The sequence below is a fragment of the Scyliorhinus canicula genome, chromosome 2, assembly GCF_902713615.1.
Source record: "Scyliorhinus canicula chromosome 2, sScyCan1.1, whole genome shotgun sequence".
NCBI classification, from domain to species: Eukaryota; Metazoa; Chordata; class Chondrichthyes; order Carcharhiniformes; family Scyliorhinidae; genus Scyliorhinus; species Scyliorhinus canicula.
Genome location: NC_052147.1, coordinates 35,981,836 through 36,009,526, shown reverse-complemented (window position 1 = coordinate 36,009,526; position 27,691 = coordinate 35,981,836). Strand labels below are relative to the sequence as shown.

Below are 27,691 nucleotides of genomic sequence, written 5' to 3'. Positions count from 1 at the left end.
CGGGGCCAGGGAGGAGTGGCAAGGGGGGGGAGGCCCCCCCCCCAAGCCGGGAGGAGTCGGAGTGTGGCAGGAGCAGCCGGGTCAGCGTACACCAGCTGACTTACGGGAGTACGATGGAGGGTACATCGCGGCTAGGAGGGGTCCTAGCCTGGGGGGGGGGGGGGGGGGGGGGGGGGGGGGGTTAGGGAGGGCCACCGGGTTGCTGCTGGAAATACCAGGAACGGGAAGTGGAGGACTGGAGGGGTGGGGGGAGGGGGCCATCGTCATGGGGAGCGGGTCAGAAGGGGAGGGTCGACCCGGGGCGAGCAGGGAACAGGACATGGCTAATCGGCAGGGGAAGGGGGCGGGTCGTCCCGCGACCCGGCTGATCACTTGGAACGTGAGGGGGCTGAATGGGCCGGTCAAGAGATCAAGGGTATTCTCACACCTGAAGGGACTGAAGGCTGATGTAGCAATGTTACAGGAGATCCATTTGAAGGTAGCGGACCAGGTTCGCCTGAGAAGGGGGTGGGTGGGACAGGTGTTCCACTCTGGATTGGACGCAAAGAACCGGGGGGTGGCGATTCTGGTGGGAAAGAGGGTGTCGTTCGTGGCGGAGGAGGTGGTGGCGGATAAGGAGGGTAGGTATGTGATGGTGAAGGGTAAGCTGCAGGGGGAGAAAGTGGTGTTGGTCAACGTATATGCCCCGAACTGGGATGACGCGGGTTTTATGAGGCGCCTATTGGGCCTCATTCCGGGACTGGAGGCAGGGGGCTTGATCATGGGGGGGGACTTTAACACAGTGCTGGACCCCGGGCTAGACAGATCGAGCTCAAGGACCAATAGGAGGCCGGCAGCGGCAGAAGTGCTGAGGGGGTACATGGAGCAGATGGGAGGAGTAGACCCATGGAGGTTTGGTAGGCCGAGGGCGAGGGAGTATTCCTTTTTCTCCCACGTCCATAGAGTGTACTCCAGAATCGATTTCTTCGTGTTGAGCAGGGGGCTGATCCCGAGGGTACGGGAAGCTGAGTACTCGGCCATTGCGATCTCTGATCATGCACCACATTGGGTGGATGTGGAAATGGGGGAGGCGCGGGACCAGCGCCCGCTGTGGCGGCTGGATGTGGGGCTGTTAGCGGACGACGAGGTGTGTAAAAGGGTCCGGAAGAGCATTGAGAGCTACCTGGACTTGAATGACACGGGTGAGGTGCAGGTGGGGATGGTCTGGGAGGCCCTGAAGGCAGTGATCAGGGGAGAGCTGATCTCCATAAGGGCACACAGAGAAAGAAAGGAGAGGCAGGAGAGGGAGAGGCTGGTGGGGGAGCTATTGGAAGTGGATAGGAGATATGCAGAGGCACCAGAGGAGGGGCTGCTGGGAGAACGGCGCAGCCTGCAGGCCAAGTTCGACCTGCTGACCACCAGGAAGGCAGAGACGCAGTGGAGAAGGGCGCAGGGCGCGGTCTATGAGTATGGGGAAAAGGCGAGCAGGATGCTGGCACACCAGCTTCGCAAATGAGATGCGGCTAGGGAGATTGGGGGAGTGAAGGAGAGGGGCGGGAAGGTAGTGCAGAAGGGGCAAGAAGTGAACGGGGTCTTCAGGGATTTTTACAAGGAGTTGTATCGGTCTGAGCCGCCGACGAGGAGAGGGGGAATGGAGGACTTCCTAAACAAATTGAGGTTCCCAAGGGTCCAGGAGGGGCTGGTAGAAGGGCTGGGGGCGCTAATAGGGCTAGAGGAGCTAGTCAAGGGAATAGGTCAGATGCAGGCGGGGAAGGCGCCGGGGCCAGATGGGTTCCCGGTGGAATTCTATAAGAAAAATGTGGACTTGGTGGGACCGGTACTGGTCCGAGCCTTTAATGAGGCGCGAGAGGGGGGGGTTCTGCCCCCGACAATGTCGCAGGCTCTGATCTCCCTGATATTGAAGCGGGATAAAGACCCCGTGCAGTGCGGGTCCTACAGGCCTATCTCGCTTCTGAACGTGGATGCCAAGTTGCTGGCAAAGATCCTGGCAGCTAGAATAGAGGATTGTGTGCCAGGGGTAATCCATGAGGACCAGACGGGGTTCGTGAAGGGGCGGCAGCTCAACACGAACGTGCGGAGATTGCTGAATGTAATTATGATGCCGGCAGTGGAGGGGGAGGCTGAGATAGTGGTAGCGCTGGACGCGGAGAAGGCATTCGATAGGGTGGAGTGGGAGTACCTGTGGGAGACGTTGGAACGGTTTGGGTTTGGGGAAGGGTTTATTAAGTGGGTGAAGTTGCTCTACTCGGCCCCGACGGCGAGTGTAGTGACAAACGGGAGGAGGTCGGAGTATTTCGGGCTCCACCGAGGGACCAGGCAGGGATGTCCCCTATCCCCCTTACTTTTCGCACTGGCGATTGAACCGTTGGCGATGGCACTGAGGGGTTCAGGGGGGTGGAGAGGACTGACTAGGGGAGGGGAGGAACATCGGGTATCGCTGTATGCGGATGATCTACTGCTGTACGTGGCAGACCCAGAAGGGGGAATGCCGGAGATAATGGAACTATTAGCAGAGTTTGGGGACTTTTCGGGGTACAAACTAAATTTGGGCAAAAGCGAGGTTTTTGTGATACACCCGGGGGACCAGGGAGAGGGTATTGGGAGACTCCCCTTCAAGCGAGCAGGAAAGAGCTTTAGGTACTTAGGGGTGCAGGTGGCAAGGAACTGGGGGACCCACCACTAGTTGAACTTTTCCAGGCTGGTGGAACAGATGGAGGAGGAATTTAAGAGGTGGGACATGGTACCGCTGTCGCTGGCGGGGAGGGTGCAGTCAATCAAAATGACGGTCCTCCCAAGGTTCTTGTTTTTATTTCAGTGCTTGCCCATCTTCCTCCCTAGGGCCTTCTTCAAAAAGGTGACGAGTAGCATCATGAGCTACGTGTGGGCGCACGGCACCCCAAGGGTGAGGAGGGTCTTTTTGGAGCGGAGTAGGGACAGTGGAGGGCTGGCACTACCCAATCTCTCGGGGTATTACTGGGCGGCAAATGTGTCAATGGTGCGCAAGTGGATGATGGAAGGGGAGGGGGCAGCTTGGAAACGAATGGAGAGGGCGTCCTGTGGCAACACAAGCCTGAGGGCCCTAGTAACGGCACCATGGCCGCTCCCCCCCACGAGGCACACCACGAGCCCGGTGGTGGCGGCCACCCTCAAGATATGGGGGGCAGTGGAGGCGACACGGGGGAAATGGGAGGTCTGTTGGCGGCGCCAATAAGAGGGAACCATAGATTCATCCCGGGGAACATCGACGGGGGATTTCAGAGCTGGTACAGGGTGGGCATACGGCAGCTGAAGGACCTGTTTATAGAGGGGAGGTTTGCGAGCCTGGGAGGGCTGGAGGAGAAGTTTGAGCTCCCCCCGGGAAACATGTTCAGATATTTACAAGTGAAGGCATTTGCTAGGCGGCAGGTGGAGGGGTTCCCCCTGCTCCCCAGTAGGGGGGCGAGTGATAGGGTGCTCTCGGGGGTCTGGGTCGGAGGGGGGAAGATATCAGACATCTACAAGATAATGCAGGAGGCGGAAGAAGCATCAGGGGAGGAGCTGAAAGCCAAGTGGGAAGGGGAGCTGGGAGAGCAGATAGAAGACGGGACGTGGGCGGATGCACTGGAGAAAGTCAACTCTTCCTCCTCATGTGCGAGGCTGAGCCTCATTCAATTTAAGGTGCTGCATAGAGCTCACATGACGGGGACAAGGATGAGCCGGGGGGGGGGGTGGGGAGGGAGGGGGGGGGGGGAGAGGGGAGGGGGGAGGGGGGGAGGGGAGGGGGGGGGAGGGGGGGGAGGGGAGGGGGGGGAGGGGGGGAGGGGAGGGGGGGGAGGGGAGGGGGGGAGGGGAGGGGGGGGAGGGGAGGGGGGGAGGGGAGGGGGGGGAGGGGGGGAGGGGAGGGGGGGGAGGGGGGGGGGAGGGGGGGGAGGGGAGGGGGGAGGGGGGGGGAGGGGAGGGGGGGGGGGAGGGGAGGGGAGGGGGGGGGGGGAGGGGAGGGGGGAGGGGGGAGGGGGGGAGGGGGGGGGAGGGGGGGGGAGGGGGGGGGAGGGGGGGGGAGGGGGGGGAGGGGAGGGGGGGGGAGGAGGGGGGGGGGAGGGGGGGGGGGAGGGGGGGGGGAGGGGGGGGGGAGGGGGGGGGGAGGGGGGGGAGGGGAGGGGAGGGGAGGGGGGGGGGGGGAGGGGAGGGGGAGGGGGGAGGGGGGGGGGAGGGGGGGGGAGGGGAGGGGGGGGGAGGAGGGGGGGGGAGGGGGGGGGGGGGGAGGGGGGGGGAGGGGAGGGGAGGGGGGGGGGGGAGGGGGGGGGGAGGGGAGGGGGGGGAGGGGAGGGGGGAGGGGGGAGGGAGGGGAGGGGGGAGGGGAGGGGGGAGGGGAGGGGGGAGGGGAGGGGGGGAGGGAGGGGAGGGGGGAGGGGAGGGGGGAGGGGAGGGGGGAGGGGAGGGGGGGGGAGGGGGAGGGAGGGGAGGGGGGGGGGTGGGGAGGGAGGGGAGGGGGGGAGGGGAGGGGGGGGGTGGGGAGGGAGGGGGGAGGGGAGGGGGGGGAGGGGAGGGGAGGGGGGGAGGGGGGGAGGGGGGGGTGGGGAGGGGAGGGGAGGGGGGGAGGGGAAGGGGGAAGGGGGGAGGGGGGGAGGGGGGGGAGGGGAGGGAGGGGGGGAGGGAGGGAGGGGGGAGGGAGGGGGGGGAAGGGGGGGAGGGAGGGGGGGGAAGGAAGGGGGAGGAAGGGGGGGGAGGAAGGGGGGGGGAAGGGGGGAAGGGGGGGGGGAGGGGGAGGAAGGGGGGGGAGGGGGGGAAGGGGGGGGGGAGGGAGGGGGGGAGGGGGGGGAAGGGAGGGGGGGGAAGGGGGGGGGGAGGGGGGGGAAGGGAGGGGGGGGAAGGGGGGGAGGGAGGGGGGGGGAAGGGAGGGGGGGGAAGGGGGGGGGGAGGGGGGGGAAGGGAGGGGGGGGAAGGGGGGGAGGGGAGGGGGGGGGGAAGGGAGGGAGGGGGGAGGGGAGGGGGGGGAGGGGAAGGGGGGAGGGGAGGGGAGGGGGGGAGGGGAGGGGGGGAGGGGGGGGGTGGGGAGGGGAGGGGAGGGGGGGGAGGGGAAGGGGGGAGGGGGGGAGGGGAGGGAGGGGGGGAGGGAGGGGGGGGAAGGGGGGGAGGGAGGGGGGGGAAGGAAGGGGAGGAAGGGGGGGGGAAGGGGGGAAGGGGGGGGAGGGGGAGGAAGGGGGAGGGAGGGGGGGAGGGGGGGGAAGGGAGGGGGGGGGAAGGGGGGGGGAGGGAGGGGGGGAGGGGGGGGAAGGGAGGGGGGGGGAAGGGGGGAGGGAGGGGGGGGGAAGGGAGGGAGGGGGGAAGGGAGGGGGGGAGGGGGGGGAAGGGAGGGGAGGGGGAGGGGGGAGAGGGAGGGGGGGGAAGGGGGGAGGGGGGGAGGGGGAGAGGGAGGGGGGGGAAGGGGGGAGGGGGGAGGGGGGAGGGGGGGGAGGGGGGGGAGGGAGGGAGGAGGGGGGGAGGGGGAGGAGGGGAGGGAGGGGGGAGGGGAGGGGGGGAGGGGGAGGAGGGGAGGGAGGGGAGGGGGGAGGAGGGGAGGGGGGAGGGGAGGGGGGAGGAGGGGAGGGGGGAGGGGGGGAGGGGAGGGGGGAGGGGGGGAGGGGAGGGGGGAGGGGGGAGGGGAGGGGGGAGGGGGAGGGGGGAGGGGAGGGGGAGGGGGGGAGGGGAGGGGGAGGGGAGGGGGAGGGGGGAGGGGAGGGAGGGAGGGGGGGGGAGGGGGAGGGGAGGAGGGGGGAGGGGGAGGGGAGGAGGGGGGAGGGGGGAGGGGAGGGGGGGAGAGGGGGGGAGGGGGAGGGGGAGGGGAGGGGGGGAGAGGGGGGGAGGGAGAGGGGGGGAGGGGGAGGGGGGAGGGGAGGGGGCGGGGGGGGCGGGGAGGGGGGGGCAGCAATGGTTGTGGGGGGACATGCACGACTGTAACGCGGGCAAGTCTGCTCGCTGCTCATGTCTGAAACTGTAGGCTGCCTTGTTTGTTAAGTTGTTGCTTGGGGGGGGGTGGGGGGGAGGAATGGTGCGCGCGAGAGGGCGGGCGAGGGAGGGATATTTGCCTCGAGGGATTGTGTTGTAAATAATTTAAAAATTAGTAGGGGTAAATGTCTGTATGGAAAAAACTCACCGTGTTTGGCTCATTGTCAAAGGTTTGACATCGCTCTTGTAAAGTGCCATGTGACATTCTATTACATTGAAAGTGCAGTATAAATGTATATTTTATTATTCAGATAGCTTGTGACCTTATTAAATGGTGGAGCACGCTCAAGGGGCTGAATAGCCTATTACTGCTCCTAAAACCTATGTTCGGAAAGTAATTATGATGGAAAACAAGCTGAAGTCTTAGCCTTGAACCTTAAGAATAAATTAATGTTTAGGTACATGTTGATGGCCAATCCCTCAAACTTACTTGCATTCATTATTCCTGGTTTTAAAAGCATTTTCAGCTTGTTTTAGTATGTAATGCACTCATTCTTTGTCCTTATAGCTTACAGTGCAGGACCTTCCAGGAATTTGATGGACCCATATCTAACCCAGACCCATATGGCATCCCACTACAATAAAATTCTCTCTGCCAAAGGTAATGGTCTCATAAGATTGTTATAGAAAAGCAAGTCAGCATGGTATGCTTCACTGTATAATATTGTGTAGTTTATACTTTTTTATATACCCATTATAATTTCAAGCCCTCAGAATGACTTAAGTATAATCCTACCTTAAGCCAAATTTGCTGACATTTAGCTATAGATCGGTAATTTAGGTCAATTTGAGGTATAACATTTGATCACGAGATAGATCCATTGCAAGTCCTGTTGTGTAGTTAAGTACACTAGTGAATATCGTCTGAGCAAAATGAACTGGATGACTATATAGATCAAATAAATATTATAGATTAAATAAGGATGGCTTTCGGTGATGTCATGTGAAAATAAGGTGGATGAAAGGTGGCTCCCTACAGGGTCTTTGTTTTTGATTCCTTTTATCCATTTTTTCGGGGAGATCTAGGAATGGTTGCCATCTCCTGAAAAACCCCTGCACTGACCCACTTAGGGCAAATTTCACCCTCTCCAATTTAATAAACCCCGCCATATCGTTCACCCAGGCCTCCACGCTTGGGGGCCTCGCATCCTTCCACTGAAGAAGAATCCTCCGCTGGGCTACTAGGGACGCAAAGGCCAGAACACCGGCCTCTTTCGCCTCCTGCACTCCCGGCTCCACTGCAACCCCAAATATTGCGAGTCCCCAGCCTGGATTGACCCTGGATCCTACCACCCTCGATACCGTCCTTGCTACACCCTTCCAAAATTCCCCCAGCGCTGGGCATGCCCAGAACATGTGGACGTGATTTGCTGGGCTCCCTGAGCACCTAATACACCTGTCCTCGGTCCCAAAAAACCGGCTCATCCTTGTCCCGGTCATATGAGCCCTATGTAGTACCTTAAACTGTATGAGGTTAAGCCTCGCACACGAAGAGGAGGAGTTCACCCTTTCTAGGGCATCCGCCCACGTCCCCTCCTCAATCTCCTCACCCAGCTCCTCCTCCCATTTATCTTCCAGCTCCTCCACCGAGGCCTCGACTACCTCCTGCATCACCTGGTACACTTCCGAGATCCTCCCCTCTCCAACCCATACCCCCGAGAGCACCCAGTCCTGGACCCCACGCGGCAGCAGCAGGGGGAACCCCGCCACCTGCCGCCTGACAAACGCCCTTACTTGCATGTACCTAAAGGTGTTCCCCGGGGGGAGCCTGAACTTCCCTTCCAGCTCACCCAGGCTCGCAAACTTCCCGTCTATGAACAGGTCCCCCAGCCCCCGACACCTGCCCTGTGCCAACTCAGGAACCCGCCATCAATTCTCCCCGGAACAAACCGGTGGTTCCCCCGTATCGGGGACCCCATCGAGGTCCCCACCTCCCCCCTGTGCCGCCTCCATTGCCCCCAAATTTTGAGGGTAGCTGCTACCACCGGGCTTGTGGTATAACTCGTCGGAGGGAGCGGCAGCGGCGCCGTTGCAAGCGCTTCCAGGCTCGTACCCACACAGGATGCCATCTCCAGCCTCTTCCATGCTGCCCCCTCCCCGTCCATTACCCACTTACGCACCATCGCTGTGTTGGCAGCCCAATAATACCCACAGAGGTTGGGCAACACCAGCCCCTCCCATCCCTGCCCCGCTCCAAGAACACCCGTCACACCCTTGGAGTCCCGTGTGCCCACACAAACCCTGTAATGCTCCTGTTAACCCGCCTGAAAAAGGCCTTCGGGATAAGGTTGGAGAGGCACTGGAACAGGAACAGAAACCTCGGGAGCACCGTCATCTTGACTGACTGCACCCTACCCGCCAAAGGCAGCGGCAGCATGTCCCACCTCTTAAACTCCTCCTCCATTTGCTCCACCAGCCTTGTGAGGTTTAGCTTATGCAAGGCCCCCCAGCTCCTGGCCACCTGAACCCCCAAGTACCTGAAGCTCCTCTCCGCCCTTTTCAGTGGGAACCTCCCAATCCTGGTCCCCTGGGTGTACCACAAACAGCTCGCTTTTCCCAAAGTTAAGCTTATACCCTGAGAAATCCCCAAATTCCCAGAGAATCCCCATCACCACCGGCATTCCCCCCACCGGGTCCGCCACATACAACAATAGGTCATCCACATAGAGCGACATTCGGTGCTCCTCCCCACCCCAGACCAGCCCCCTCCAATCCCCCGATTCCCTCAGTGCCATAGCCAGAGGTTCAATTGCCAGCGCAAAAAGTAGGGGGGACAGGGGACACCAATGCCTCGTCCCTCGGTATAGTCGAAAATACTCCGACCTCTTCTTATTCATGGCCACACTCGCCATCTGACAAACCCCTCCCCAAACCCGAATCTTTCCAGCACCTCCCACAAGTACCCCCACTTGACCCTATCAAAGGCCTTCTCCGCATCTAGCGCCACCACTATCTCCGCCTCCCCTTCCACCGCCGGCATCATAATAACGTTCAAGAGCCTCCGTATATTAGTGTTCAGCTGCCTCCCCTTCACAAACCCCGTTTGATCCTCGTGGATAATCTGCGGCACACAATCTTCTATCCTCGTGGCTAAGATCTTTGCCAACAACTTGGCATCCACATTCAGGAGTGAGATCGGCCTGTATGACCCACACTGCAGGGGATCCTTGTCTCGCTTAAGGATCAAGGAGATCAGCGCCCGAGACATCGTCAGGGGCAAAGCCCCCCCCCCCCCCCCCCCCCCCCCCCCCCCCCCCCCCCCCCCCCCGCCTCGTTGAAGGTCCCAACCAACAGGGGGCCCAGCAGGTCTGCATGCGCCTTGTAAAATTCAACTGGGAACCCATCCGGCCCCCGGCGCCTTCCCCGACTGCATGTTCCCTATCCCTTTAACCAGCTCAACCGGCGCCCCCAGACCCTCCACCCGTCCCTCCTCCACCCTCGGGAATCTCAGCTGGTCCAAAAAGCGCCCCATCCCCCCCTTCTCCGCCGGAGCTTCGGACCGATATAGTCTCTCATAAAAGTCCCTGAAGACCCCATTAATGTCTACCTCCCTCCGCACCACATTTCCTCCCCGGTCCTTAACTCCACCAATCTCCCTAGCCGCATCCCATTTACGGAGCTGGTGTGCCAGCATCCTACTCGCCTTCTCCCCATACTCGTACACCGCACCCTGAGCCTTTCTCCATTGAGCCTCCGTCTTTCTGGTGGTCAACAAGTCGAACTCAGCACGAAGGCTGCGCCGCTCCCTCAGCAATCCCTCCTCCGGGGCCTCCGGGTACCTCCTGTGCACCTTCACCATCTCCCCCACCAATCTCTCCCTTTCTCTCTGCTCCCCTCTCTCCCTGTGGGCCCGAATGGAGATGAACTCCCCCCGAACCACCGCCTTCAGTGCCTCCCAGACCATCCTCACTCAGACCTCCCCATTATCGTTGGCCTCCAGATACCTCTCGATGCATCCTCGAACCCGCCCCCTCACATCCTCGTCCGCCAGCAGCCCCACCTCCAAGCGCCACAACGGGCGCTGGTCCCTCTCCTCCCCCAGCTCGAGGTCCACCCAATGCGGGGCATGGTCAGAAATGGCTATCGCCGAGTACTCAGCGTCTACTACCCCCGCAGCATGGTCAGAAATGGCTATCGCCGAGTACTCAGCGTCTACTACCCCTGCAATCAGTGCCCTACTCAAAACAAAGAAGTCGATCCGGGAGTAGGCCTTATGCACATGGGAGAAGTATGAAAATTCCCTGGCCCTCGGCCTCGCGACCCTCCAAGGATCCACCCCTCCCATCTGGTCCATAAACCCCCTCAGCACCTTAGCCGTCGCAGGCCTCCGACCCGTCCTGGAACTGGATCGATCCAGTGGCGGATCCAGCACCGTGTTGAAATCCCCCCCCCCCCCATTATCAGGCCCCCCACCTCCAAATCTGGAATCCGGCCCAACATGCGCCGCATGAAACCCGCATTCTCCCAATTTGGGGCATATACATTGACCAGCACCACCTGCTCCCCTTGCAGCTTACCACTCACCATCACGTACCTCCCGCCGCTGTCTGCCACCACACTCGACGCCTCAAACGACACCCTCTTCCCCACCAGGATTTCCACCCCCCCCCCCGGTTTTTTGCATCCAGCCCCGAATGAAACACTTGGCCCACCCACCCCTTCCTCAACCTGACCTGATCCGCCACCTTCAGGTGCGTCTCCTGAAGCATAGCCACGTCTGCCTTTAGCCCCCTCAGGTGCGCGAACACGCGGGACCGTTTGACCAGCCCATTCAGTCCCCTCACATTCCAGGTGATCAGCCGGATCGGAGGGCCACCTGCCCCCCTCCCCCGTCGACTAGCCATCACCCTTCCGTAGTCCGCCACGTGCCCGTGACCCCCCGCTCATCCTGTTCCCCACAGCGACAGACCGCCATCCTGATCCCCTCTGCACGCTCCAGCACCTTCTTTGCCATTCCAGCAACAACCCGGTATCCCCCCCCCCCCCCCCCCCCCAACCCCCCCACCCGCCCCAACCCTTCCCATCCCCCCCCCCCAAGCTAGGGCCCCCCCTAGCTGCGTAACTCTGGTCATTGTACTTCCGTAAGTCAGCCGACTCCTGCTGACCCCGGCTGCTCCCGCCACCCCAATTACCCTCCCCAGTGTCCCCCAACCATTCCCCCAATGCCGTCCCCGCCCCCTGCTTCTCCAGCGCGGGAGAGAGGCCCGCGCCCCCCATCCCAAGCCCCGCCCCCCGACCCAAAACGCGGGAAGACAGGCACATGACCCAACAGGGCCGCGAACCCCACCCAAACCCGTAACCAGTGAAATAATAAAAATCCCAACATGATGCGATAAACAGATAACAGTCCCGAAAAGCATAAAAGAAAAGGCAAGACAGCAAAAAAAAAACATTGTCCAATAGAACCAAAAAGAGCGAAAGGATATCAAGGAGGACAAAGCCTCCGGGCTGCGTACAACGTTCCCCAGCCCCCAGTCCTCAGTTCAAGTCCAGCTTCTCTGCCTGGACAAAAGTCCAGGCCTCCTCCGGGGAGTCAAAATAAAGTTGGCGGTCTTTATAAGTGACCCACAGGCGTGCCGGCTGTAACAGGCCAAACTTGACCCCCTTCTTGTGGAGCACTGCCTTCGCCCGGTTAAACCCAGCCCTTCTCTTCGCCACCTCCGCACTCCAGTCCTGGTAAATCCTGATCTCCGTATTCTCCCACTCACTACTCCTCTCCCTCTTCGCCCAACGAAGCACACGCTCACGGTCGACCAAGCGTTGAAATCGGACTAGCTCCGCCCTGGGTGGCTCGTTCGGCCTGGGCTTCCGCAGCCGCACCCGATGGGCACTCTCCAGCTCCAGGGGTCCCCAGAACGACCCCGCGCCCATCAGCGAGTTCAGCATCAGGACCACGTAGGCCCCCAAATCCGAACCGTCCAGCCCCTCCGGGAGGCCCAAAATCCGCAGATTCCTCCGGCGGGAGCGGTTCTCCATCTCCTCCATTTCTTGTGAAGCGCCTCGTGCGACTCCACCTTCACCGCCAGGCCGAGGAGTTCCTCCTCGTTCTCCAAAGCCTTTTGCTGCAGCTCCCGAATCTCCGCCGCCTGAGCCGTCTGAGTCACCTCGAGCCTGTCCAGCGATGCCCTCAACGGCTCCAGGATCTCAGCTTTTAGTTCCTGGAAGGAGCGCAGCAGCAGCTCCTGCTGCTCCCTCGCCCACTGCTGCCACGCTGCCGGTTCCCTGCCCGCCGCCATCTTGTCCTTTTTGCCTTGCACCTTCTTCTGCTGCAAAGTTGATTTTCTGGTCGCTCCACTTCTAGTCCAGCTCATCCACCGGCCGCCAAGCGCCGAGGCTGCGTTCCCACCTGGGGAAAAATCAAATCAGCGCCGTTGCGGGCCCTTAAAAGAGCCCTTGGTGAGATATTTTCCAGTTGTTCCCTTTGCTGCTAGATTCCAGCTTTCACAAGGGCCCTCAGGTCAGCTTGAGGCCTCTAACACAGCCCTTCCCCCGCCTGCATGCTGAATAGGCTTTTGTCTCTCTGCTGCAGCCCCAGCCAAATCCTACACTGTTTCTGCGGGACTGGAAACCAAGAAACATATAATTCCTAGGTGAAAAAACTCCTCCTACATTGACCTATACTTTTTCATAAAAATTCCACTCCATATTGCTTAAAAAAGAGCTCTTTTCTGTGATCTTAGCAGGAGCTGCCGTGTGTGTGACCACTCACTCCATGGTGCACACCGGAGATCCACTTTTTTTTTCGGGGGTTTTTGTTGTCCAAATTCATTTAGTGGAGTTAGTGAACTGTTTCCAATGGAGACGTGTCAAAAGAGTCGACAAAGAGGTCCACTGTAAAGAAAGCACAGGAAGGTAGCCCGTCGAAAGAGCTTGAAGGAGGGAAGATGGCTGCCGAGGCCATTACATGAGACTTGCTGGCTGTAGTTGTGGCGCAGGAGCTGGATAAATTTGACAAGTTGATGACAGGCAGTTTGAGCAGCAGGGCAAGGAAATAAAGGAGTCACTGTCGAGGAGGCGCTGGGCCCGATTGGTAACCAGCTAGAAAAGACCTTGAATGCAATGAATGCACAAGATGAGACACTGAAGGGTGTGGAGGAGGCCATGTCACAGCATTAGGGGTGTTTCGCTTTGTTGGACGCGGTGTTGCTCTCGTGGTGGCCATGAAAAAAAAGTCTGAGGCTGAAGGTGGAGGATTTTGAAAACAGATCGAGGCAGTTGAGCCTCCGGGTGGTGGGGCTGCGGAGGGAGCGGAGGGCTCAAAGCCGACCGAGTACTTCTCTGAGATGTTTTCTCGGCTAGTGAGAGGGGGGATAAAGTGTTTGCCCCTCTGGAGTTGGATAGAACTCATCGGGAGCTCCGGCAGATTACATGGCTGAACAAGCCAATGTTTCACAATTATCAGAGGAGGGAGAGGGTCTTGGAGTGGGCGAAAAGGAGCTGCAACATTGACTGGGATGGGCATACAGTTCGAATATACCAGGATATTGGAACTGAGCTGGCAAAGAGGTCTTCAACAAGGTGAAGGTGTTTTGTAGTAAAGTCGTCCATTACGGAATGATGTACCCAGCTTGTCTGCGGGTCACAATGGATTCAACACCGGAGCTGGCGGTGGTCTTCATCAGGGAGAAGAAGCTAGGACCGGTCTGAGGAGGACTGTTAGGGACTATATGAGGTGTTTGTAGAATGTAGTTGTGCCTCTCTTTGTTATGTTCTTGTGCTTTTGAAGGTTAGGGTTGTTGGAAGGAGGGACTGACATGTTTTTTGGAGGGGAGCAAAGCTTGTGAGTGGCGTTCGGCGTTGGACATTTTAGGGGGGAGTGGGTAGGAAGGATTAGGTCAGGGGTGGGCAAACTTTTCCGTGCAAGGGCCACATTCAGAAATTCACAATTTTAAAGGGCCGCATAGTATATTAAGTAAAATAATTAATATTTAAAATAGCCAAAATAAAAGGTTTTAAAGAAAAAAATGCAATTAATTTTTATTAATTAATATTTTAAAGTAGAAACTTCACATGAAACACATGTTGTGCCGAGCAATGATCACCCTACTCAAGTCAACGTATCCACCCTATACCAGTAACCCAACAGCCCCCCCATTAACCTTAAAATTAAAAAAAAAAACTATTTTTTGGTGGGCCGCATAAAGATCTTTGGCGGGCCGTAGTTTGCCCACCCCTGGATTAGGTGGTTGTTTTTCTCTTTAGGGGAGAATTGGAGTGGGATCCTGGTGGGGGCACCTCACTAACGGGAAGGGGAAGCGATAGCTAGTGAGTGGGAATGGAGTGGGGGGAGAAGCTGCGACCCATTGGGCCATGTTGGGTGGGCAACAATGGGTCTAGTAGTTTGTTTGGTTAGTGAGGAGGTGGAGTTGAGTGAGGTCTGCAAGCTTAGGGGTGGGCGGAATGTTCTAGTTGATCAGGGGGGTATGTACATGATGGCTATGGATACACTGGAGGGGAAAGCCGTGATGTTAGTGAATGTGTATGTCCCGAATTGGGACAATGTCAAGTTTATGGGATGGTTACTGGCTGCAATACTGGAGTTAGACACGCACCAATTGACTTTAGGGGGGATTTTAACTATATGTTATGTTCGAAGCTGGATTGCTTCAGGCTGATGTCGCTAACTCCTTCACATTCATGGAGGTGCCGAGCCGTGGGGCTTTACACACCCGGGGTGGGGTAAGGAGTTTTCATTGTTTTCCCTGCATACAAGGTGTACTCGAGGATCAACTTTATTGTTATGGAGTACTCGGTGGTGGTTATTTCTGACTACGCACTGCATTTGGTGGACTTGGTGTTGGAGGCAGGTCGGGCGCAGGTCAGGTTGGAGGCTCGAAGTAGGACTATTAGCTGATATTGAGTGAATTTGTGTGAAGATCTCTATGTGGAATTGAATGAGAATGGGATGGTCTCGCCCTCCACCTTGGGAGGCATTAAAGGCCATGATTAGGGAGGAGATCATCTTGTATAAAGCACATTTGGATAGTGAGATGATGAAGAAGAGTCAGGAGCTGGTAGGTGAGATTCTGGGAGTGGACCGAGAATATGTGAGTGACCCGACGCCAGGGGGTACACAGGAAGAAGCTGCAAATCCAATTTGACCTGGTGTCCACAGGCTGGGCGATGTGCCAGCTGAGGCGCTTAAAGGGGATGGTGTATGAATATGAGGAGAAGGCTAGTCGCCTTCTGGCTCACCAGTTAGGGTGACAGGGAGCGACTAAGGAGATTGTGCAGGTAAGGGAGCTGGGGGGGGGGGGGGGGTTGGTTTTCTGCCCAGAAAAGGTGAATAGAGTGTTTCAAACCTTCTATGAGGGTCTGTACAGGCCAGAGCCACCAGAGGAGAGGTGGGAGACGATAGAGTTTCTGGAGGGTTTGGAGTTCCCACAGGTGGGTGAGGATTTGCGGGAGGAGTTGGTAGCGCCATTGGGGCTAGAGGAAGTTTGAATCGCTTTAGGGCAGATGCAGTCGGGGAAGGTGCCGTGGATGGATGGGTTCTCGGTAGAATTCTACAAAACGTTCACGGATCAGTTGGCCCCATTGGTGTTAGGGATGTTCAATGATTCACTGGCATGCTGAGTTCTCTCCTGGAGACACTGAGGCAGGCGTCTATCACCCTCCTCCTGAAGAAGGATAAGGACCCCATGGAGTTTGGTCATACCGTCCCATTTTGTTGTTCAGCTTAGATGCAAATATTTTGGCTAAGGTCTTAGCATCGAGGTTGGAGCCCCGTCTCCCAGAGGTAGCGTCGAGGTTGGAGCCCCGTCTCCTGGAGGTAGTGAAGGAGGATTAAACGGATTTTATGAAGGACAGAAAATTGTCATTCAATGTGAGGTGACTACTTAATGTAGTTCTCACCCCAGCGGTGGGACCAGAACCGAAGATAATAGTCTCACTAGACACAGAAAAAGCGTTTGAAACAGATCAGTGGAGCTATCATTTTGCAGTTGTCGTTGTTGAGCCGTGTTCAATCCAATGAGATGAACATCTTGCCGCAATTTAATTCTTGTTTTTATTTCAATGCCTCCCAATCTTTCAGCCGAACTGTTTTCTTTCAGGAGTTGGAGCAGCTTGTAGAGGGCTTTATAAGGGCGGGAAGGACTCCTTGAATTTGGAGGGGGTTCTGAGAATGGGAAAGGCAGGCGGGGGAGGTGGGGTGTTGGTTGTTGGGCGGCCAATTCAGAGAGGGTGTTGCGGTGGTGTGGCAAACAGGAGGCTACCTGAATGCAGATGGAGTCGGGGTCATGCAGAGGGTCCAGTTTGGAGGCACTGGCGATGGCGTGTCTGCTGTTCGTGCCGGTGGAATATACTTCAAACCCGGTCGTTGTCTCCACTTTGAAGTTACGGAGGCAAATCTGTCAGCATTTGAAGCCAAGGACAGTGTCAAGATGGGCCCCTATCTACAGGAATCATTTGTTTGACCTGCCGAGATTAAATGCCACATTTGGGGGGTGGAAAGGGAAGGCCCCGCCTTCTCAACCTTGCCTGAGGTGTGGTGATCTTCGGGTTTACTTTTTACTTTACGTACGCAATTAAACATAATTAACATGCAATTAACAAATGGTTCAAATCAATAACTTTTCTACAGACTGGTAAAGCTTAAGACTGCATATTCTGACATTGCTGAATTCAGTGTTGAGGTTGTAAAGTATCTAATCAAAAAATTAAGTGTTGTTCCTTGAGCTTCTGTTGAGTTTTATTGAAACTGTGTATAAGAAGAGCACAATGCCCACAAAAGTGTCAGCAAACTAAACACTAATATAAAAGTAAAATACAAAGAATGTTGGAAATGCTCAGCAGATCAGGCATCTGTAGGAGGGAAATGTATTTTAGTCATCTTTGTTGTATGAAAGGGCAGCACGGTGGCCTAGTGGTTAGCACAACCGGCTCATGGCGCTGAGGTCCCAGGTTCGATCCCGGCTCTGGGTCACTGTCCGTATGGAGTTTGCACATTATCCCCGTGTCTGCGTGGGTTTCGCCCCCACAACCCAAAAATGTGCAGAGTAGGTGGATTGGCCACGCTAAATTGCCCCTTAATTGGAAAAAATAATTGGGTAATCTAAAATAAAAATAAAAAATCTTTGCTGTATGAAATGAAATCTAGATGCAAACTTGTGGGATAGAAGAATAGACATATATTCCAATAGGGTCAAATGAGGAAGGGTGGAAGGTAGCTTGTGTTGATGGAGGGTAGATGGTGGTATCGAACAGTTGAGGTGAATGGCCTGCTTCTTGGTGTAGACACTATGTAATTTGAAGATTTTGCTACTGAAAACTTATCTCTCTTTTGAAAATTAATTACATTTTTTATTCTTTCAGCTTCAGTGGATTGTTCTGTTCCAAAAAGCATGCAGTTAAGTGTAAAATGTAAGTAATTCATTTATTATAAGTGAAATCATTGAAAAATATGACATAGAATAAACCCACAAATATTCCCACTGAAAATTGTAGCATTGCAGAGGGCAACCATTTGGTGCATCATGCCTGTGCCAACACTATGAAAGAGCAGTACACTTGGTCCTAATTTTCCCATAACATTTAAAAATTTTCATTTTAAAATATCTATCCATTTCCACTTTGAAAGTTTTATGGATCTATTTTCATCATTATTTCTGTTCGGGCACTCTATGTACTAATGGTTGCATTAAAAAAGAAATGTTCTCCTAACTTCTTTGTTTGCACCTTTGGTGAATTTCTGCACTACCAACCAGTGTAAATTGTTTTTCTTGATTTATCTCACCAAAATTTCTTATAATTCCAAACATGCCTATCAATTACAGGCGGCACGGTAGCACAATGGACAGCACTGTTGCTTCACAGCGCCAGGGTCGCAGGTTCGATTCCTGGCTTGGTTCACTGTCTGTGCAGAGTCTGCACGTTCTCCCTGTGTCTGCAAGGGGTTCCTCCGGGTGCTCCGGTTTCCTCCCACAAATTCCGAAAGACGTGCTGTTAGGTCATTTGAATGTTCTGTAATTCTCCCTCTGTGTACCCGAATAGGCGCTGGAATGTGGTGACTAGGGGCTTTTCGCAGTAACTTCATTGCAGTGTTAAATTAATGTAAGCCTACTGGTAATGTTATGATCTCAGCTGATGTTAATAGTGACCTTTAATTGTCACAAGTATAAAGTTACTGTGAAAAGCCCCTAGTCGCCACATTCTGGGGTAAGCTGGTACGGGAATTGAACCTGCGCTGCTGGCCTTGTTCTGCATTACAAACCAGCTGTCTAGCCCACTGAGCTAAACCAGCCCTTCCTACTGGACAATCCGATCCCAGGACGGAACCCGGCTTGATAGATCTTAACTTTTATTTTTTCGTTTTGAGATGTGGATGAACAGAGCCATAAGACTGTCGATAAACTTTTAACAAAAGAATAAAATATTTATTAAAAAGGAATGATTAATGATATGCTATTCCTTTATCCGGTTATACCTTTACAGATATGCGCAGATTTAAATGGATAACACGTTATAACATTTTTCTTATTCTTTATTCATTTATGGGATGAGGGCATCACTAGCAAGGCTTGATTATTAGCCCCAGGGTTAATTCTATATCTTTTTCAGGTGGTGGGCATTTAACTGGGTATTCACTTGTGCTCATATATATTTAAAATTCCAGCCCGCTCGACTTGTCACATCCCCCCGGCCCCATATTCGTCCAGCTTTCATAGGCTGAAGCTAGTTAATGTTTCAACACTTTCCGCCGTGTTTGTGAACACTTACCAGAATATGGTAGCTAATGCTGAAAAAGGGGGGCAGTGCTCATCTTCTTCCCCCAGCCCTAACAATCTAGCACTACGAGGAAGCAGTTTAGTGCTGACAATGTTAAACATTTGCCCCTCTGCCCATTCCATCATCCAGTGCCTCAACAATCTCGTAAGAATAATTAATAGCCTTAAACATTAGAAATGTATATTTTTTAAACTTAGATTGGACACTTGTTGATTTTCTATGAATAACAATGGTGAGATTCCCCTTATAATGATTTTGTATTTACCAATGTTTGAGATAAAAATGCCAAAAATATACTTTGACTGCTGATCTTTGCCCTAAATCTGAGGGTCTTTCGATTACATACAACAGTAAATACCCTCTTCCAGTGTGGTCCTGTGTTGGGTAAAACGTATCTACTCCATGAATTGCTGAGGTCAATCAGCCCCTGCTACTCTTGGCTAGGAAAGAAAAAACAAACCAGCGTTAATATTTCTGGTAATCATTGAGGATTTCTGCTGAAAAGTGCACACGTACATCAAGTGGAGATTGAATTGGGGTGACTTCCTGCCACTGTGATCATAGAGTTGATTACATTCCTAGTAAAGGCTGACCCATTAGGAATGGACTTTTGAATGCTGTTCCAAGGGGCAGCACAAGCGTGTGGAACCATACCTCAACAAGAGGCGGCACATTGGTTAGCACTGCTGCCTCACAGTTCCAGGGTATCAGGTTCAATTCCAGCCTCGGGTGACTGTCTGTGTGGAGTTTGCACTTTCTCTCCGTGTCTGCGTGGGTTTCCTCCGGGTGCTCCGGTTTTCTCCCACAGTCCAAAGATGTGCAGGTTAGGTGGCTTGGCCACGCTAAATTTTCTCTTGGGTTTAGGTGGGGTTACTGGGTTACGGGGATAGAGTGGAGGTGTGGGCTTAAGTAGGGTGCTCTTTCCAAAGGTCGGTGCAGACTCGATGGACCAAATAGCCGCCTTCTGTACTGTAAGGATTCTAAGTTAGTATCTTCTGAAGAAGAGAGGTGCAATTTGGAGAGATGCAAACAATTCATTTTAAAAATGTGTCTATAGTTATGCATGCTTTTAAAATATTTTTAATTTGTGTTTGCTTCATTTGGTTGTGAAACCAAATCTAACTTGAATCACTTGGGGAAAATAATATTTCAATGGCTCGTTGCAGCTATTATGTTTCAAAACAAAAGTTAAGTAAGTGTATTGAAGATATTAACATATTGTGGTTTTCATTTTATAATCTATCCTGTTTTCCCCATCATCTGTATCAGTTACTTGCCTTCACTGTTACTTCAGATAAGTGAAGTGCAAACTAACCTACTATTTTCCAATATGGTTGCTTATTTCTGCAGCTACGTCAGTGAATCTTCTAAAGTTGCTCACAGTTGAGCTGAGATAATTTGTGAAAAACCTTGCATCGGCCTGCACTAGCACGGCAGCGCGGTTTTGTGAAGAGGAGGTCGTGTCTCACTAACTTGATAGAGTTTTTTGAGGAGGTCACAAAAATGATTGATGCAGGTAGGGCAGTGGATGTTGTCTATATAGACTTCAGTAAGGCCTTTGACAAGGTCCCTCATGGCAGACTGGTACAAAAGGTGAAGTCACACGGGATCAGGGGTTAGCTAGCAAGATGGATTCAGAACTGGCTAGGTCATAGAAAGCAGAGTGTAGCAATGGAAGGGTGCTTTTCTGATTGGAGGGCTATGACTAGTGGTGTTCCGCAGGGATCAGTGCTGGGACCTTTGCTGTTCATAGTATATATAAATAGAACATAGAACAGTACAGCACAGAACAGGCCCTTCGGCCCTCAATGTTGTGCCGAGCCATGATCACCCCACTCAAACCCACGCATCCACCCCATACCCGTAACCCAACAACCCCCCCCTTAACCTTACTTTTATTAGGACACTACGGGCAATTTTTAGCATGGCCAATCCACCTAACCCGCACATCTTTGGACTGTGGGAGGAAACCGGAGCACCCGGAGGAAACCCACGCACACAGGGGGAGGACGTGCAGACTCCACACAGACAGTGACCCAGCCGGTAATCGAACCTGGGACCCTGGAGCTGTGAAGCATTTATGCTAACCACCATGCTACCCTGCTGCCCCCATGCTACCCTGCTGCCCAAAATGATTTGGAGGAAAATGTAACTGGTCTGATTAGTGAGTTTGCGGAAGACACAAAGGTTGGTGTATTGTGGATAGCGATGACGACTGTCAGAGGATACAGCAGGATTTAGATCTTCAATAGATTTGGGCGGAGAGATGGCAGATGGAGTTTAATCCGGACAAATGTGAGGTAATGTAGTTTGGAAGGTCTAATACAGGTAGGGAATAGACAGTGAATGGTAGAACTCTCAAGAGTATTTGACAGTCAGGCAGATCTAGGTGTACAGGTCCACAGGTCACTGAAAGGGGCAACACGGGTGGAGAAGGTAGTCAAGAAGGCATTTGGCATGCTTGCCTTCATTGGCCGGGGTACTGAGTATAAAATTGGCAAGTCATGTTGCAGCTGTATAGAACCTTAGTTAGGTCACACTTGGAGTATGGTGTTCAATTCTGGTCGCCACAATACCAGAAGGATGTGGAGGCTTTAGAGAGGGTGCAGAAGAGATTTACCAGGATGTTGCCTGGTATGGAGGGCATTAGCTATGAGGAGAGGTTGAATAAACTCGATTTCTTCTCACTGGAACGATGGAGGTTGAGGGGCGATCTGATAGAGGTCTACAAAATTATGAAGAGCATAGACAGGGTGGATAGTCAGAGACTTTTTCCCAGGATGGAGGGGTCAATTACTAAGGGGCATAGGTTTAAGGTGCGAGGGGCAAGGTTTAGAGGAGATGTACGAGGCAAGTTTTTTACACAGATGATAGTGGGTGCCTGGAACCCGCTGCCGGAAGAGGTGGGGGAAGCAGGGATGATAGTGACGTTTAAGGAGCATCTTGACAAATACATCAATAGGATGGGAATAGAAGGATACGGACCCCCGGAAGTGTAGAAGATTTTAGTTTACACGGGCAGCATGGTCGACGCAGGCTTGGAGGGCCGAATGGCCTGTTCCTGTGCTGTACTTTTCTTTGTTCTTTGTTCTAGTACACAAATGTCCAGTGTAAAACTTTCAACTCCTGTCCTTATTGAAGTGAAGTTTAACAGTAAATTTCAATGCTTCAGGACAGCAGTTGAGATTTTTAAATATTTGTAACCACTTCACACCAAAGATTTGTACAGTTGCATTTTAGTGAGGCAGATTCTGCTTTGTGTTTATGTTAAACATGTTTTCAAACCCAGAAAACCGAAATATTAAAAAAAAACATATGTTATTCTATCACCAAAAATCTGACAATACGGATGTTCAATAAAAAATAGAAGCAGATTAACTTTCTTGTAAACACAATAGGGCCAATATTTTACTGTTAGTTATGTTAAATAAACAATGTGTCCCTATCTTGAATCGGTTCCCGCAGAAGAATGGTCCAGTGTTAGCAAATCTAAAAGTTTTAAGAGTCATTCAGAGAAGTAACATGACACTGCAGAGAAGCATTTTCATTCATCAGAAATGTATCATGTTTACAATTAAGGCATGAACTTTACCCGTTCAAGACGGTAGCTCATCACCATCTTCTCAAGGGCAATTAGGGATGGGCAATTGGGCAACTGGCTTTACCAGTAACGCCACTATTTACCAGTTTACTCTCCTCTTGATGACTAAAAATTCAGAAACCACGTGGGATTGCACAAAACATTAGTTGTTATGGGACACATTAAATAAATCAGACTTGACATGCGATAATTAATATTAGATATGAACCATTATGCTGTTATATTCTGTTTGCAACAAGGACATATCTGTTGTACCTATGTAACCTGAATTTCCTCCGTGTCTAATTGTACGTGAATTTTGGCCAGTTTAGACTTGAGCCTATTACTTACTTCTCCCTTTTATTCTGTCCTCTTTACCCTTCTTGGACCATTCTTCTTGTCTCCTCCCTTTCCTGACAACTCGTCATTCCACCTTTCATTCCTCTCCAGAAATCCCGAACACTGCTGATCGTTATTTGTCTACTTACTCTTCGGCTAGTGTCCCAAGCGTGAATCCCTCTTGGTTAAGCCCACAAGTCATCTCGCACCTCTAATTTCACAGCCTTCATATTTATCCTGTTCATCACCAACCTGTCAACTTTGCCTTCTCACTTGGCCCCTGTATTTTCATTATCTCAACCATTTTTTTTGTTTCACTCACCATCATCCTCTTTCCCTTTCCAATATCACTTTCTTCTGTGTCCATTCCGAGTAAGAATTCTCCCCCAAGTTACTTACAACTCCATTTTCAAACTCCCTATTAGCTTGTATTTATCTCTCTATTTGCCGCGGTAGCATAGTGGTTACTTCATAGCTCCAGGGTCCCAGGTTTGATTCCCGGCTGGGACACTGTCTGTGCAGAGTTTGCACTTCCTCCCCGTGTCTGCGTGGGTTTCCTCCGGGTGCTCGGTTTCCTCCCACAGTCGAAAGACGTGCAGGTTAGGTGGATTGGCCATGCTAAATTGCCCTTAGTGGCCAAAAAATGTTAAGTGGGGGTTACTGGGTTACGGGAATAGGGTAGATATGTGGGCTTGAATAGGGTGCTCTTTGTAAGGGCCGGTGCAGACTCGGGCTGAATAGCCTCCTTCTGCACTGTAAATTCTATTATTCTATTTGCCTCATTACTTATGCAACTGTTGATCTGCTGAAATGCTCCCTCACCCCTCATGTCAATGCTGTTACTCCCAGCAAAACACTTATTCCTTCCCTCCTTGGTGATTCATTGATAAAATCCCCATATTTTCTTCATTAAACGCAAGGAGCTTGGACTTGAGAGCATCTGTAAACAGCTAATATAGTTATTCATCACCAGATCTAGCTGGACTGTATAAAACAGCACCAGGCCCTGCGCCTTTGCTGTCTTCCCCTCCGCTGCCCCGCAAGACATGGCGGCTTGATCTTGCGGGGCGGTGGAGGGAAAAGAGTGCGTCTCTTAGAGACGCCGGCCCGACGATCGGTAGGCACCGATCGCGGGCCAGACATCTGATGAGCACGCCCGTGGTGCTCGATCCTCTCTCCGTCCCCCACAGGCCCCACACTTGCCTGTCGCGCGATGTTCACGCCGGCAGCAACCAGGTTTTGGTCATCTGCCAAAACTCCTCATTATTTGAAGACCACCCTGGAATCTAAATATAACCTCCAGCTTCTTGCCTCCACTTCCTTTAGTCCATTCCCCCTGCATCTTCCATCCTAACCTTTAACAAGAAGGAATCTCATGGACTTCTTTGCCACTGACATTGACACTACTGTCAGCTGTCTTTGCCAGATCCCTCCTTTACCCTTTCCCCACCTCAAACCTGAACCCACTTCTTTCTCATTGGCGCGATTCTCCGGAAAAAAATTCTAAGTGTGGTAGTGAGTGGGAATTGCCGCAAGCTTCCCGGCACTCGGCCCAGCGAAATTGGCAACGCAATTCAATGTTAATTAGTCCACTTAAGGAAGCCTCATGGGCTTCTCGCCAGAAATAACACCTTGCCAGCTGATTCGCCGGGACCGCGATCACCAGTCCCCCAAATATCAAGATCGAGCAGCATTTAAAGTGCACTTGCTCAACCAAACCCAGACCAGCCCAAAGATTCAGGGATGCTGACCTGGGGAGACCCGTGGACATGGTGGACACCAAGAGGGATGTTCACCCCGTGGGTCACGGAGGGTGAGCCACAAGGCAGCCAGTGCTGCCTGGGATGAAGTGGCGGCAGCCTTTAGTTCGAACAGTATGACCAAGAGGACTGGCCAGCAGTGCAGGGAGGTCAACGATCTACACTGTGCAGCATGAGTGATTAGACACCAATGCCCCCACCCCCCCGCCTCCAGGGAGCATCCTCCCCCCCACCTTCACACACCCTCTCCCACAACTGAACCACACGTGTGGATAACGATGCCCCTTCTGTGTCTCCACAGGAAAACCTCACACACAATCAGCTGGAGAGATCCCAGATCGGCAGAGGGGTACCAGACATAAGAATCCCCACCTCCTTCGAGGGCTGGGCTCTTGAGGTGACTGACTGAGGACAGATTGGTCACCCACGCAGAGGCTGGCGGACGCCACAGAGGTGAGGAACCACCAGGCTGTCAAACATGAGTTGAGATGCCTTACAGACTGACCCATCCCTCCCACTGACCACATGTCCATTCTCCTGCAGGTCCTCCAGCCGATGGCACCAGCCCATCTCGGGTGGCCCCCACTCCTAACTCTGAGGAGAACACCTTAAGAGGAGAGCTCCGTAAATGCCGCTGTGGTCGCGGCAAAGCTGTCATCCCCACCTTCCACCAGCGCAGATACACAAACATTGGTGGGAAATATTAGTGGTCAGGCTTCTCGGGCACAATCTGGTGAGCACCACACTGCTGCTGATGTACATCAGGTAGAGGCAGGAACCCCCAGGGAAGACAGCAGGCTGAGGTCTGCTGGATCCCAGGACCCAGGTGAGTCTCAGCCTGATACTGAGCCTGTGGAAGAGGTCATCTTGGAGCCGATGGAGACGATGGAGAGAGCGGGCAGGCCATTCAGAGGGAGATGTCAGCATCACTCCAGCAGATCCATAGCTGCTTGGATGAGTCCCAGAGACTACGAGTGCAGGAGATGGCGCCAGCAATGAGTGGCACCAAGGCCAACACTGCTATGGTGGCGACCCCAGTGGAAAGCCTGGTGCACAACGCGGCACCATGAGTGAAGATGTCCAAGGCGTCACGCAGTCGGTGACAGCCATGGCTGAGAGTCTTGGTAGAATGCCTGACTCGCTGGGGGATATCACCCAGCACCAGGCTGACCTTTATCAGGTTCTGTTGGACATGTCGTGCTCTCAGATGGGCATGGCTGAGGCTCTGCGGAGCTCCCCGAGATGAAGGTGGGCACGGCTGAGGCACTGCAGAGCATGCCCCAGTCACTGAGAAGCATTGCTTTCGGATCTGTCAACACCTCAAGTTTAAAATTCTCAAACATGTGTTCGGAGCCCATTGTGTTGTCACCTATCCCTGCCTCTACAACGGTCTGCAATCCTACTTCCCTCTGAGAACTAAGCTTTCCTTCAACACTGATGTCACCCTCTCCCACCTCATTTCTCCTTCTATAAGATTATTTTAAAAACCTACCTCTTTGATCAAGCTTTTAGTCAGGCCTCCCAATATTTCTTTCTGTGGCTCAGTTTCAATCCTTGTCTAATTACACTTCTGTGAAGTGTCCCGAGGTGTTTTCCTGTGTTGACAAATGCAAGTTGTTAATGTTTAAAATTGATGCCACAATTTTCAGGTTCCACTCAAGCATTTAGTCTTCCATAGACTGCATAAAAAATAATCAGAGATTTCGCTTTTAAAAAAAAAAGTGCAGCATAAATATGAATTAACACAGTATATATATTTCAAATTGCACCAGAAACTCGTATGTAGTTATTGGCAGATACCTATTTTGCTGCTAAAACTGTTTGCTGAAATATAGTTTTAAAAAAATTAATAAATGTCAGATCCATTTGCTATTTTGAAGATGATAAAGGAAATTATGGTAGCAGAATTTCTTCAGCTGAAGCACATCAATAGTCATTGAGGTGTCTCAGTTTTTTGCTTCCAAGACTTTGGTTTAGCTTGGTAATTGATTTATAAATTTGTTGCAATCATTGCCAAACTCCAGTCAATGGGCATTCAATTCAAATGCAATTACTGTTTGTAGTTGTATGTTTTATTCTTAATGAAATGGTGTATAGCTTTGAAATGAAACAATAGATTGAATTTTCTTCAAATCCATGTTCAATGAAGAATTGGAGGATACAACTATTAGGAAAGACTGACCAGACTAGGGCTTTACTCTCTTGAAAAGAAAGAGAGACCTAAGTTAAATATCTCCCTTCATGTCCCAATCCACTTAATAGCCAATAAAATACTTTTTGAGGTGGTATTGTTGGAAATGTGGCAGCAATTTGCTTAATTGCAGGCTCCCACAAGCAACCGTGAGTCAATGACCAGATAATCTGTTTCAGTGATGCAGATTGAGGGATATGTATTAGCCAGGACACTCTGGATAACTCTCCTGCTCTTCTTTGAAAAAGTCTCATGGGACCTTTTGCATCTAAATGAGTGCGCTGGTAAGGCCTCAGTTTAAAGTCTCATCTGAAAGACCTGAAGAGAACACTTCAAAGATTCCTGATGGGATCTTTAGAACTTTGAAGGGGGTTTGAAATGAAATGAAAATCGCTTATTGTCACGAGTAGGCTTCAGTGAAGTTACTGTGAAAAGCCCCTAGTCGCCACATTCCTGTTCGGGGAATGTTACGGGAATCGAACCGTGCTGCTGGCCTACCTTGGTCTGCTTTCAAAGCCAGTGATTTAGCCCAGTGTGCTAAACAGCCCCATATGGGGTGCACATGGAAAATTTGTATCCACTTGTAGGTGTGTCAAGAAAAAAAGAGACATAAATATAATAAAGAACAATATAATTATTATTTATTCACTCAGAGTAGTGACAATCCTCTGTCATTTGAAGCAGACAGTATTGACACATTTCAGGGGAAATTTGATGCATACACAAGTGAGAAGGAAATCGAGGATGTGTAGGTAATGTGGGAAGAGGCTATTAGAGTGGGAGGAGACTTACGTGAAACATTAACATCAAAACAGACCAGTGGGACAGAATGGCTTGATTTTGTGCTGTCAAGTCTATGTGTGGTATGGCAGTATAGTGGTTATGTTACTATTTTAGTAATCCATAAGTCTGAACCAATAATCAAAGAATGGGAGTTCAAATCCCACCATAGCAGTTGAGAAATTTAAATTTAGACTTGAAGGCACAATTTTGAAGTTTGAAAATCTAAAAATTGAGAATAATAGTACGATACTATTGGCGAAAGCAGATGGAACAGATTTGTTTTTTCATTTATTGGAAGTGGGTGTCACTGGCTGTGTCAGCATTTATTGCCCACCCCTAATTGCC

The 27,691-nt window shown here is 52.7% G+C and overlaps 1 protein-coding gene across 9 annotated transcripts in view; it reads left to right on the top strand.

Annotated features, from left to right (window-relative positions):
* Nucleotides 1–27,691, top strand: part of LOC119952383 (spermatogenesis-associated protein 7-like) — a 97,976-nt gene that overhangs the window by 18,089 nt on the left and 52,196 nt on the right. For 5 of the 9 annotated variants that reach the window (XM_038776102.1, XM_038776151.1, XM_038776094.1 and 2 more), the window contains 2 exons: nt 6,473–6,565; nt 17,281–17,328. In XM_038776102.1, the coding sequence (XP_038632030.1) occupies nt 6,473–6,565; nt 17,281–17,328 (141 nt within the window). Of the gene's footprint in view, nt 1–6,472; nt 6,566–17,280; nt 17,329–24,673; nt 24,826–27,691 lie in introns of all 9 variants that reach the window. The other 4 variants (XM_038776143.1, XM_038776134.1, XM_038776159.1 and 1 more) reach the window with 2 other exon arrangements.